At 45.3% G+C, this 13,828-nt stretch overlaps 1 protein-coding gene across 2 annotated transcripts in view; it reads right to left on the bottom strand.

Annotated features, from left to right (window-relative positions):
* SKAP1 (src kinase associated phosphoprotein 1) overlaps positions 1-13,828 on the bottom strand; it is an 834,367-nt gene that overhangs the window by 119,932 nt on the left and 700,607 nt on the right. Inside the window, exon 11 of one of the 2 annotated variants that reach the window (XM_069751743.1) lies at positions 8,341-8,456. The exons of the other annotated variant lie outside the window; for it this stretch is intronic. Coding sequence (XP_069607844.1) covers positions 8,341-8,456 — 116 coding nt within the window. The remainder of the gene's footprint in view (positions 1-8,340; positions 8,457-13,828) is intronic. 2 annotated transcript variants of the gene reach the window in all.

Here is a 13,828-nt window from a genome sequence, read left to right on the forward strand (position 1 = left end):
CAGGAAGTCCATCTTATTGTTCGGGTTCGGCACCCCAATCACGAGGCATATTTCGCCATCATCAGCATGACAGCGCGATAAACACCGGCGGCTCTGATCGGCAGTAAGATCATTACTGCCTGTCAGAGATCTGCAGCTCCCACACTATCAGATGACCACGTGAGCCTGCAGCTGTGACCGGAGGTAAAAATTGGCCTACAGTCACAGACGTCGGATGATGGGACTACTACTCTCATCAGACTATGCCTGCTGCCACTAATAACTGGGAGAGCATGCTGCGCTGAAGGGAGTATTCATCAGTTGGTGCCTGCGCTGTAAATACATTTAAAAAATTATGTGGATTCCCCTGTATTTTTTATAACCATCCAGGCAAACTGACAGCTGCGGGCTGCAACCCACAGCTGTCAGTGTTAGCAATGCTGGTTATCAAAAATAGAGGAATCCCAGACCTTTGTTTTCTAATTATTTAAAGTTAACCTATCAGCAAGATTTTAAGTAAACCACCAACTGTCAGGTTTCCACTGTTATACTATAAACATGGCACCTGGGTTCATGAAATCCATCTTGTTGTTGTTGTCTAATCTGTATTTGTAGTTTTCAGTTAATGAGATTCTCGTGCTCTAGGGCGGGCCTGTGGGGGGGGTATTTATGTGGTGTGGTTTTTTCACATATGCATCCTTATGGGCTTATGCCTCCTATTTTACATAATGTATATAATATTGTTGGCTTAGCAAAAAAACATGTGGCTGCAGCAAAATGGTGCCAGCGCCATTTTACTGCAGACAAATTTTTTTCCATCCAGCAAAATAGTGCCTATGGCACATGCATCCCCCCATTTTTTACAACCAGCCATGCTAAAGCAGACAGCTGGGGCTGGTATTCTCAGGCAAGTAAGGGGCCATGGATTGCCAACACCAGCCTACAAATAGTAGCCCACAGCTGCCCCAGAAAAGGCGCATTTATTAGTTGCGCCAATTCTGGTGCTTTGCCCGACTCTTCCACTTATCCTGTGATGGCAAGTGGGAGTCATATTTGCGGGGTTGATGTCACTTTTGTATTGTCCGGTGACATCAAGGTCACAGTTTAGTGATGGAGAGACGTCTCTAAGATGCCTATCTAATACTAATCATATAGCTATATTGTAAATGAACACACAGCCAGAATGCTTTGAGTCAACGCAGTTCAGGGGCCTGGCTAGGAACGCAGCCTCAGTGACCCGCAGTAGCCTCAATGACGTAAACGCTAGTCACTAACGCTACGTTCGCAGCAGCTCATTCTCCTGTGGTTTTCAGCCTGGACAGTTGCATCTTGGCACGATCCAGGTTGAAAACTATTTATCCCAGACATGGATTATGGTGTAGGATAGAACGTCGGATAGGTAAGGGATATGGTTGTTTTTTTTTATTTTTGCTTTAGATGAGACCATGGCTTCAATAGAATGGGAGTTAGGTGAGTAGTTTTGTTGTTTATTATTTTCTTTTTTCTTTTTTTTTTTACAGGAGACTATGGCTTCAATAGAATGAGCGTTAGTGCGAGTATAACGGTGTTTTCTGTTTTAAATAACAAAGTGTGTTTTTTTAATTTCAAATAAAGGACTTTATTCTGGCTGTGTTTATTTACAATATAACTATAAGATTAATAATGGATAGGTGTCTTATAGGCTTCCCTATATTACAATTTTTCAAAGGAGTCACTTTCCAGTGGCCACGCCTTTAATTTTTCTCTAGGTTGACTGCTTCAAGGGGGCTGTCTCATGGTGCTGGGGCTGCTATGATTTGCCCTGTTCCTGCTCCAGATGCCAGCACCAGAGTGGTTAAAAATATCAGCAATGACATCACATTTCCGGGTTGCTTGTAGGCATCCTGCAACTAAGCATGTGTGGCATCATCAATAGTCTGCAGCTCCAAACATGCTCAGTAAACGGACATGAAGCTGAAAGTCATGCTAAAACAAAAAAACACTGTAGAAACACATTCACATCACTGTTCCAACAGAACACAAATGAAGGTTTGTTTGTTTTCAAATATTATATATATATATATATATATATATATATATATATATATATATATATATATATATATAATTGTCTAAGGGTTTTTCCGTCTGTCTGTCTTTCTGTCTGTCCTGGAAATCCCGCATCTCTGATTGGTCGAGGCCGCCAGGCCTCGACCAATCAGCAACGGGCACAGCGACGATGATGTCATAAAGGACGTAGACATCCCGCGTCTCTGATTCAGCAACGGGCACAGTATCGACGTAGATGTCATAATGGTTGCCATGGCGACGATGATGTCATAAAGGTTGCCTCGACCAATCAGCGACGGGCACAGTCTGCCGCGAATTCGTCTCGACCAATCAGCGACGGGCACAGTATCGACGTAGATGTGATAATGGTTGCCATGGCGACAATGATGTCAAAGGTTGCCTCGACCAATCAGCGACGGGCACAGTCTGCCGCGAATTCTGGAATCATCATTGTCCATATACTATGGGGACATGCATATTCTAGAATACTCGATGCGTATTGCATACATTCAATCCCTTATGGATGACATGTTTTGACTCCACATGTGACTTCCTCCAGGTCCAAAACACCTGGAGGAAGACCCATGTACCTGAAGGAAGACACATGTGGTTTCGAAACATGTCGTCTATAAGGGATTGAATGTATGCAATACTATTAATGAAGAAATCTGGAACTTTTTAATGCATAAATAAAAGGTATATTTTACCCTACCACTGGACTGATCGCTGGAGAAACAAAAAGTTTTTATATATATATATATATATATATATATATATATATATATATATATATATATATATATATATATATATATATATATATATATATATATATATATATATATAAAGGATGCTTATATCCTCATTTGGACTGTTGTATTCTTAGAGTATGTGTTGTCCATGACAACACACGGACCCTAAAATTATATATTTTCAAGTTTAGTACAGTGATCAATTGCAATGGCAAGTTATACCCCGATATATGCACTTATACTGTATAATACTGTTATCCCCACTATGACCTTGTAAATGGTAAAGAAAGATGGAGTGATTAAACACTTAAAGAGTTTGTGTAAATTAAATTTTGGTAGAGGGGGCTTGTACAGACAATAAAAGACATTACAGAATAACAATAATCACATAAAACAACACATACCAAGAGGAATGAAGGCCCTGCCCGCAAGCTTACAATCTATCAGGAAATAGGGGAGACCCAAAAGGTGGATGGTAACAATTGCTTTCATTGTTCTGACCAGCCATAATATAAGAAATGCAGCATGAACCGGTAACCAAAAAATTCACCGACTGCAGTGAACAAACCATACCTAAAACATAACTTTTAATAATAAAGTTTAAATGGCCACCAAGAATTGTGTGCAGTCTATCCACTTTTGATTTACAATTGCGGATACAACCATAGAAAAAAAGTAGGAAATGCACAAGTAGGAAATGCAGGGGTCAGTAGCGTAGCTACCGGGGGGGGAAGGGGAGGGCAGAAGGTGCGGAAGGCCCGGGCCCGGTGCTCTGAGGGGGCCCACCCAGAGCTATGCAACTGTAACTGTATCGCGCCGAAACAGTTAACTTCTGTGGCAGAGCAGGGAGACTCGATCTCCCTGCTCTGCCACCGGCCGCTATGGGGCCCCTGAGCAGGCAGGGGGCCCGATGCCAGCAGTGGGCCCCCCTCCTGTCATCGCAAGGTCAGCTGTGCGGGCATTTAGACGATATAGCTGACCGCAACGATGAGGGAAGGAGCGCTGCACTCCTTCCCCCATCATCCCCCTGTCAGCGTCTGACGTCGGCGACGCTGACAGCGGATGTGATGAGTCACTGCCCGGCGCCAAGATGAGCAGGAGCTCAGAGTAGCACAGGAACCAGGAAGAAGAGGTGAGTATTTTTTTTTTTACGGGGTGCTGCATTATACTACAGGATCTGCCTATGGGGGGTGCTGTCTTATACTACAGGGTCTGCCTTTGTGGGGGTCTGCCTAATACTACAAGGTCTGCCTATGGGGGGTCTGCCTAATACTACAGGGTCTGCCTATGGGGGGGTCTGCCTAATACTACAGGGTCTGCCTAATACTACAGGGTCTGCCTGTGGGGGGGTCTGCCTTATACTACAGGGTCTGCCTATGGGGGGGTATGTCTAATACTACACGGTCTGCCTATGGGGGGTATGTCTAATACTACAGGGTCTGCCTATGGGGGGTCTGCCTTATACTACAGGGTCTGCATAATACTACAAGGTCTGACTATGGGGGGTCTGCCTAATACTACAGGGTCTACCTATGGGGGGTTCTGCCTAATACTACAGGGTCTGCCTATTGGGGGCCTGCCTAATACTACACGGTCTGCCTATGGGGTGGTCTGCCTAATACTACAGGGTCTGCCTATGGGGGGTCTGCCTTATACTACAGGGTCTGCATATGGGGAGTCTGCCTTATACTACTGGGTCTGCCTATGGGGTGCTGTCTTATACTACAGGATCTGCCTATGGGGGTACTGTCTTATACTACAGGGTCTACCTATAGGGATGCTGCCTTATAGTACAGGGTCTGCCTATGAGGATGCTGCCTTATAGTACAGGGTCTGCCTATAGGGGTGCTACCTTATACTACAGGGTTTACCTATATGGGTGCTGTCTTATACAAAAGAGTCTACCTATGGGTGCTGCCTTGTGCTATAAAGTCTGCCTATGGGGGTGCATTATACAATATAGAGTAGGCCTATGGGGAGTGCATTATACTATATTGAGGACTATATGGTGCATTATTTACTATATTGAGGACTATCTGGTGCATTATACTATATGGAGGCTATCTAGCAGGGCATCATACAGTGTGTGGCATTTAATTGTTATAGGAGAACCAAAGAGAAAAATAGCACCAAAGAAACCAAATTTATATATAAAAGTAAGAATTTTATTAAGTCAATGAAGTAATACCAAACTTAAAAAAATAGAGAAAAGCAGGGAAATGACAAGGGAGCTCACCAATGAAAGATGGCAGGGTGGTTCCCAACAGGCAAAAATGAAATGCAGTAAGTAATTAGTCAGCCCACTAGTGCTAAGGTACGTATTTTGCATAAGGGTTTCAGTAAAATTATGCCCATATCTGTATGTACACCAATAAGTATAGGATTTAACAGGTACCAAAAAAAACCCAATCAAAAAGTCTCTATAGTAACCGCACAGGTAGTAGTGGCGCATGAACAGTTAAAGTAACAAACAGTTTACCTGTGGGACCACGATGCCATCCACCCCAACGCGCATTTCGGTCACGTGCCTTCATCCGGGGGTATGGCATCAAGGGATATGGTGAACCTTTTGTAGGATACCACGTCCAATCTGCGTATTGGTGACAAACAACCCGCATGACGGTGCATGTGCAGTCGGACCGCATCCAGGAGCCGGGACAACACCAAGGGCGTCAAGTGTTGTGAATTCTGTTGTCGAACTCCCTCCTGTGGTCGTGAATGGTACTTCGGCGAGTTCTGTTCATGGACTCCCTCTGGTGGCTGTGAGTGAAGCTGCTGCTTCTGAGGTTCCTTACACAGGTGACGTGGTTTATCCTTTGGTTGGCTGCTCTATTTAACTTCACTCAGATCGTTACTCCATGCCAGCTGTCAATGTTCCTGCATTGGTTCAGTTCGCTCTTGGATCTTTCTGGTGACCTGTCTTCTCCAGCGGAAGCTAAGTTCCTGATAGTTATTATTTGTCTGTCTGTCTGTCCTGGAAATCCCGCGTCTCTGATTGGTCGAGGCCGCCAGGCCTCGACCAATCAGAGACCGGCACAGCATCGACGTAGAAATCCCGCGTCTCTGATTGGTCGAGGCCGCCAGGTCTCGACCAATCAGCGACGGGCACAGCGACGATGATGTCATAAAGGACATAGACATCCCGCGTCTGATTGGTCGAGGCCGCCAGGCCTCGACCAATCAGCAACGGGCACAGCGACGATGATGTCATAAAGGACATAGACATCTCACGTTTCTGATTCAGCGACGGGCACAGTATCGACGATGATATAATAATGGTTGCCATGGCGACGATGATGTCATAAAGGTTGCCTCGACCAATCAGCGACGGGCACAGTCTGCTGCGAATTCTGGAATCATCATTGTCCATATACTACGGGGACATGCATATTCTAGAATACCTGATGCGTTCGAATCGGGCCACAATCTAGTATATATATATATATATATATATCTTTATGCATTATTATGAGGCTAGGTGCCCACATTGCGGATTCCGTTTTTGAAAAATCCGCAGGTAAAATGCACTGCGTTTTACAGCGGATTTCCTGCGTTTTTTGTGTGGATTTCACCTGCGGTTTTACACCTCTGGACTCCTATTGAGGAGAAGGTGTAAAACGCTGCAGAGAATTGACATGTTGCGGAAAACACAACACAGCTATTCCGCGTGGTATTTTTCGCACCATGGGCACTGCGGATTTGGCTTTCCATAGGTTTACATGGTACTGTAAACCTGATGGGAAAATTGCTGCAAATCCGCAGATGCCAATCCACTGCGGATCCGCAGGCAAATCCGCACCGTGTGCATATAGCCTTAGTCTTGAAAATAGAATGTTTTTTTTAAAATCATTTTAAAGCCGGAAATGCCCTATAACACTAAAAAATTCCATGCTGTGTTATTGGGAATGGTGTATACACACTTCAATGTAAACTAATGTTTTCATTGCAGTCCCCCTCACCTGCGACCCATATCCAGTAACTAGCGCACCCCCGCAGAAACCTCGCACATCTACTGCCACTAGCATTTATATCTTCACTCCACAACAAAGACAGCGCCAGTGTTTTCTAAAATGCCACTCTTGCATCAGCTATTGGCTTGGTCGCTCCTCTCATGCATGGCAGAATGCGATGAATCAATAGACAACCCTGGCACAATAACCTCACTAAAAAAACTTTGATAAGTGTCCAGTGTTGCGGAGCGGTGTTAGGAGAAAACACATTCGTAACATGACTGACTTCACTGCATTCAAACAAGCAACAATTATATTCAAATCAGACCTCACCTCTGCTAAACAGGCCTACTTCACAACCCTTGTATCTTCCTTATCCTACAACCCCAAAACAGTTATTCAACACTTTTAACTCCCTACTCTGCCCTCCACTTCCCCCTCCGACCTCCCTAATCTCTGTTGAGGACTTTGCCACACACTTCAAAAATAAGATCGACCACATAAGGGAAGTCTTCGTTGTTCGACCACCACAACCCCTTAGTATACCATACCAATGCCCTTACCTCATAACCTCCCTCTCCAATATCACTGAAGAAGAGCTTACTCGTCTCTTCCTCAAATCACACCTCACCACTTGTGCACTTGACCCCATCCTATCTCCTCCCCAATCTCACTACCACACTTATCCAATCCCTAACTCATCTCTTCAACCTATCACTAACCTCTGGTACCTTCCCATCTGCTTTCAAATATGCTAGAATCACGTCTATCCTCAGAAAGCTATCCTACAATCCGACTGCGATCGCCCCACATCGCTGCTCCCAATCGCTTCCAAACTCGATGAGCTGCATGATCACGCTGAACTTTCCTCCCACTTCTCATCTAACTTGCTCTTTGACAACCTACAATCTGGCTTCTATCCCACCATTCCACTGAAACTGCCCTAATCGAAATTATTAATGACTTATTTACAGCCAAAGCTAGCAGACAATTCTCTATACTTCTTGACCTGTCCTCTGCCTTCAACACAATTGACCACTGCCTCCTACTACAGATACTCTCTTCCTTTGTAATCAAAGACCTTGCCGTATCCTGGATCACCTCATATCTTATCAACTGCACATTTAGCGTATGCTACTCCCACATTACCTTCCCATCCCGTCCTTTCTCTTTTGGAGTTCCTCAAGGCTCTGTCCTATAACCCCTACTCTTCTCGATTTATACCCTTTGCCTGGGACAACTCAAAGTCCTATGGCGTCCAGTACCATCTGTATTGCTGATGAAACTCAGATCTACCTCTCTGTCCCAAACGTCACCTCTGTGCTGCTCAGAATCCCAGAGTTTCTATCAGCCATATCCTCCTCCTCCTACTCTCGCTTCCTCAAGCCCAATGTGGACAAATCTGAACTCATTATCGTTTCTTCTTTTCTCCATCTCGTGTGATATTTGTATTTTGTATGTAACTCCTCATATACAGCATGGAATCATTGGTGCTATATAAATTACCTTACCGCAGGTAAATCACACACACATATGTAGCATAAGGGATTTCTATATGCTTATATTCTTCAAATATGACACCCTTCTTCCTTTATTCCTTATTTTTTTACCTTGCTTAGAATGCGGATAATGTCTCCACGCTGGAACGACAGCTCATCACTCTTGTCACTCTTGCAATTCCAGAGTCCCTGGTAATAATCTGCATAGTTAATTACAGACTCCCCTGCTGAAGAAAGCAATACAAGTGCACATATTAGACAAGACAAACAGAACGTTTATCTGAATACACAGCGTCAATTCTGCGAACAGAGATATTACATCTCTATAGGGAACTTACTGTATCTAAAAAAGATGACCAATCTTTACAGTATTGACAACAGAAGTGACACAATACATTTATTTTCTATGTACATCACAATCTGGTAAATTACAGCTGCCTGCCCATGAGCTTTTTATTCACACCATCAAAGCCAATTAGTGTCATCCCACTGCAGCACACAGGACTGATATTTTATGCAGAAACATTTAAAGTCTAACAGCACACCTTTATAAACATTTGTCACATTAGAAAATTAAATTGTTTTCTGCTTTTACTTTATCCAAAACGAGATTAAAATTTTCAGTTCTACTACTTGTCAACAAATTTGAGACATAATGAGCTTTCATGTGATTCATACAGTTTAGTGGCAACAATAAGAAATATTATACCCAATTTCACAATTAAATGTAGAAACTGGCAGAAAGAAGAGCACCAAATAGGGTTTTAACTGTAAAACATGCGGAAAAACAGAGAAGGGATCTGCTCACCTGGTAAAATTGCACCTAAGCAACATGTAAAAATCGCATATATCAGCTGCTGAATGACACGAGACCAAAGGACTTAAGGTACCGTCACACTAGACGATATCGCTAGCGATCCGTGACGTTGCAGCGTCCTCGCTAGCGATATCGTCCAGTGTGACAGGCAGCAGCGATCAGGCCCCTGCTGTGCTGTCGCTGGTCGGGGAAGAAAGTCCAGAACTTTATTTGGTCGCTGGACTCCCCGTAGACATCGCTGAATCGGCGTGTGTGACACCGATTCAGCGATGTCTTCACTGGTAACCAGGGTAAACATCGGGTAACTAAGCGCAGGGCCGCGCTTAGTAACCCGATGTTTACCCTGGTTACCATCCTAAAAGTAAAAAAAAACAAACAGTACATACTTACCTACAGCCGTCTGTCCTCCAGCGCTGTGCTCTGCACTCCTCCTGTACTGGCTGTGAGCGTCGGTCAGCCGGAAAGCAGAGCGGTGACGTCACCGCTCTGCTTTCCGGCCGCTGTGCTCATACAGACAGTACAGGAGGAGTGCAGAGCACAGCGCTGGAGGACAGACGGCTGTAGGTAAGTATGTACTGTTTGTTTTTTTTTACTTTTAGGATGGTAACCAGGGTAAACATCGGGTTACTAAGCGCGGCCCTGCACTTAGTTACCCGATGTTTACCCTGGTTACCGGCATTGTTGGTCGCTGGAGAGCGGTCTGTGTGGCAGCTCTCCAGCGACCAAACAGCGACGCTGCAGCGATCCGGATCGTTGTCGGTATCGCTGCAGCGTCGCTAAGTGTGACGGTACCTTTAGGGAGAATACATATCCGGGTGAAGTAACACTTCACCCGGATACGCAATTTCACAGTTGACTCATAATGTTAACCTCTTCACCCTGAAGCCTGTTTTCACCTTTCTTGACCAGGCCATTTTTTTCAATTCTGACCACTGAGGTAATAACTCTGGAACGCTTCAACGGATCCCACTGATACTTCGATTTGTTTTCATGACATATTGTATTTCATTATAGTGGTAAAATTTGTTTGATATGACTTACGTTTATTTGTGAAAAAATCGGAAATATGGTGAAAATTTTGCAATTTCCAAACTTTTAATTTTTATGCCCTTTTCTACAACAAAATTTACAAAACCAACCACATCACATTTGAAGTGACTTTGAGGGGCTTATATGACAGAAAATACCAAAAAGTATCACCATTATAAAAACTGCACTCCTCAAGGTGATCAAAACCACAATCAAGACGGTTTTAACCTTTCAGGTGCTTCACAAGAATTAATGGAATGTGGAAGGAAAATAAACATTTAACTTTTTTTTACAAAATGTTTTCCTTTACAATTTGTTGTGGAATTTCTCCTGAGCATGCAAATACCCCATATGTGGGGGAAAACCACTATTTGGGTGCACGGTAGGGCTCAGAAGGGAAGGAGCACCATTTGACTTTTTAAATGTTAAATTTGCTGGAATAATAATTAGCGGACACCATGTTGCATTTGGAGAGCCTCTGATGTTCGTAAATGGTGGAAATCCCTCACCATTTTGGAAACTAGACCCCCTCAAGGAATTTATCTAGATGTGTATTGAGCACCTTGAACCCCCAGGTGCCACAAAGAAGTTTATAACGCTGAGCAGTGAAAATAAAATAAAAAATCACATTTTTCCATCAAAAATGTTTTTTAGCCCCAGATTTTGTATTTTTACAAGGGAAACAGAGGAAAATGGACCCCACAATGTGTTTAACAATTTCTCCTGAATACAGAGATACCCCATATGTGGTTGAACACTACTTTTGAAGCACAGTGCAAAGCTCAGAAGGGAAGGAGCACCATATTACAGTGCAGATTTTGCTGTACTGGTTTGAGCGTGCCATGTTACATTTTCAGAGCCCCTGAGGTGCCAGAACAGCAGAGCCACCCATAGGTGACCCCATTTTACAAACTGCACTTCTCAATTAATACATATAGGGGTGCAGTGGTTTATATTGACACCACAGGTGTGTCACAGAATTTTATACTATTGGGCGGTGAAGAAAAAATATTTTACATTTTTACCACCAAGATTGTGTGTTAGCCCCAAATTTTACATTTTCATACTGGGAAATTGTAACAACTCTGCTGGCATCACGGCATGGCCTCACATCTCTCATACAATCTTACCCACTGCTCCAGGCCATGATGTGGTTTCTGTTTCATGCCAGCTCCATAGTCTGTTCCTCTGCTCTGTGCATGCCTCATGGCTATGTGTATAGGGGGCCGGCGCCTGAACTCTCTGGTTCTTATAGGAATCAGGTGCACCTGTCGAATCAGTTCCTGACCAATTATCAAGAGGCCTCCTGTATATAGTGCAGCTCCACCCTGTGGTCTGGGCCTGTGCAATGTGTTTGCTCAGTTAGTGTTTTGCTTCTGAGTTTGCCAGGTCTAGCTCTGTGTTGCTCCCTCTCTGGAGGCTTTTCTCTGTGCATTTGCCCAGAGGCGTAGCTAGAGCTTTTGCCGCCCGGGGCTGTTCCCGAGTTTGGCGCCACCCCCCCCCCCCCCCGGCTCAATACACACAAAGGTTACCAAAAACGGTTTTCCTGTTTTGTAGAACTTAAACTGGGCCTAATGGTGTCACCCCCACATGCCACACCTGTGACTTAATACCACCACACCATGACCAGGCCACATAGTGACCGAATAATACTACATACAAGGGACAAATACCACAACACCATTTCCAGACCACATATTACCACCACATAGTGACTGAATACTACAATACTGATCAGTAATAAAAAAAAAACCCACAATACTATCACCATAAGTGCCAGTATTCACAGGAGATCTGTACTTAGTATGCAGTGTCTGTGTAGAGGTAATACAGAGATCACTGGTGACATTATACACAGGACCTCTATATAGTATACAGTGTATAGTGTCAGTGTATAGGTAACACTGACTCACCAGTGACGTCTCTAGGTGAAGTCCTTCATCTTTCAGCCAGCACAGACCGCCATCATTCCTTCCAGCCAGGACTCGTTTCTGCAGGAAATAACACAGTTATCTCGAGCTCCGCTTGCAGAACACATTACTTAATTTTTCACAACTTCTACATTACATCACATGAAGAAAAAAAGGTGATATAGTGTCACTCTGCACAGTAACAGGACCGCCCCCCCATTTAAAACAGTATACTCAAAAAATAAAATAAATACATCACTGCAGTAATAATATCCCTTAATTAGCCCCTATGGTAATAATATTCCCCACCCTGGCCCCGTTTCTCATTCCTGGCTCCAGCCATATGTTCTCGCATCCTGCCCTCATGAGTATCCATTCTACCCCATATGATCTCCACATCCTGCCCCACCAGCCTCCATCGTATCCGTCCTGCCCCATGATCCAATCCTGCCCCGTGTCTCCAATCATGCCCCGTATCTACATTCTGCCCATGCCTCAAGTCCTGCCCCCAGTGTGTCCAGCATATTACCCCCATGTTGTCCAGCAATCTGCCCCAGTGTGTCCAGCATATTACCCCCATGTTGTCCAGCAATCTGCCCCAGTGTGTCCAGCATATTACCCCCAGTGTGTCCAGCAATCTGCCCCAGTATGTCCAGCACTGCCCCCAGTGTGTCCAGCAATCTGCCCCAGTGTCCAGCCTTTCCCCAGTGTGTCCAGCAGTCTGCCCCAGTGTGTCCAGCATATTACCCCCAGTGTCCAGCATTGCCCCAGTGTGTCCAGCATATTACCCCCAGTGTGTCCAGCAATCTGCCCCAGTGTCCAGCATTGCCCCAGTGTGTCCAGAAGTCTGCCCCAGGGTCTCCAGCATTGCCTCAATGTGTCCAGAAATCTGCCCCAGGGTCTCCAGTATTGCCCCAGTGTGTCCAGCAATCTGCCCCATGGTCTCCTGTATTGCCCCAGTGTGTCCAGCATTCTGCCACATTGTCTCCTGTATTGCCCCAGTGTGTCCAGCAATCTGCCCCATGGTCTCCTGTATTGCCCCAGTGTGTCCAGCATTCTGCCACATGGTCTCCTGTATTGCCCCAGTGTGTCCAGCATTCTGCCCCATGGTCTCCAGTATTGCCCCAGTGTGTCCAGCAATCTGCCCCATAGTCTCCTGTATTGCCCCAGTGTGTCCAGCAATCTGCCCCATGGTCTCATGTATTGCCCCAGTGTGTCCAGCAATCTGCCCCATGGTCTCATGTATTGCCCCAGTGTGTCCAGCAATCTGCCCCATGGTCTCCTGTATTGCCCCAGTGTGTCCAGCAATCTGCCCCATAGTCTCCTGTACTGCCCCAGTGTGTCCAGCATTCTGCCCCATAGTCTCCTGTATTGCCCCAGTGTGTCCAGCAATCTGCCCCATCATGGTCTCCAGTACTGCCCCAATGTGTCCAGCAATCTGCCCCATGGTCTCCAGTATTGCCCCAGTGTGTCCAGCATTTCCCCAGCCCCAGACAGTCAGACATAAAGAAAAAAAAAAAAAAAGTAAAATCCTCACCTCTCCCGTTCCTAGCGCAGGTCCGGTGCAGTCAGCGTCTCTCCGGCTCTGCGACGCTCAGGACAGAGAGGCAGAGCGGCGCGCACAGTAGTGACGTCATCGCGCCCTCTGCTCTGAGACGTCGCAGAGTCAGAGGACGCTGCAGCTGCCGGCGCCGCAGGAACCAGGAGAGGTGAGTATAGAGCGGGGGGCGGGGTCCGGTGGTGGGGGGAGCTGGCCCTGGTCGTGGCGGCGGACGGCGCCGCCCGAAGATTTAAAGGGGCGTCTTTTTTTTTTTTTTTTTTTTTTCTTCTGCAGCGCCGGCCG

The sequence above is a fragment of the Ranitomeya imitator genome, chromosome 2 (genome assembly GCF_032444005.1).
Source record: "Ranitomeya imitator isolate aRanImi1 chromosome 2, aRanImi1.pri, whole genome shotgun sequence".
NCBI classification, from domain to species: Eukaryota; Metazoa; Chordata; class Amphibia; order Anura; family Dendrobatidae; genus Ranitomeya; species Ranitomeya imitator.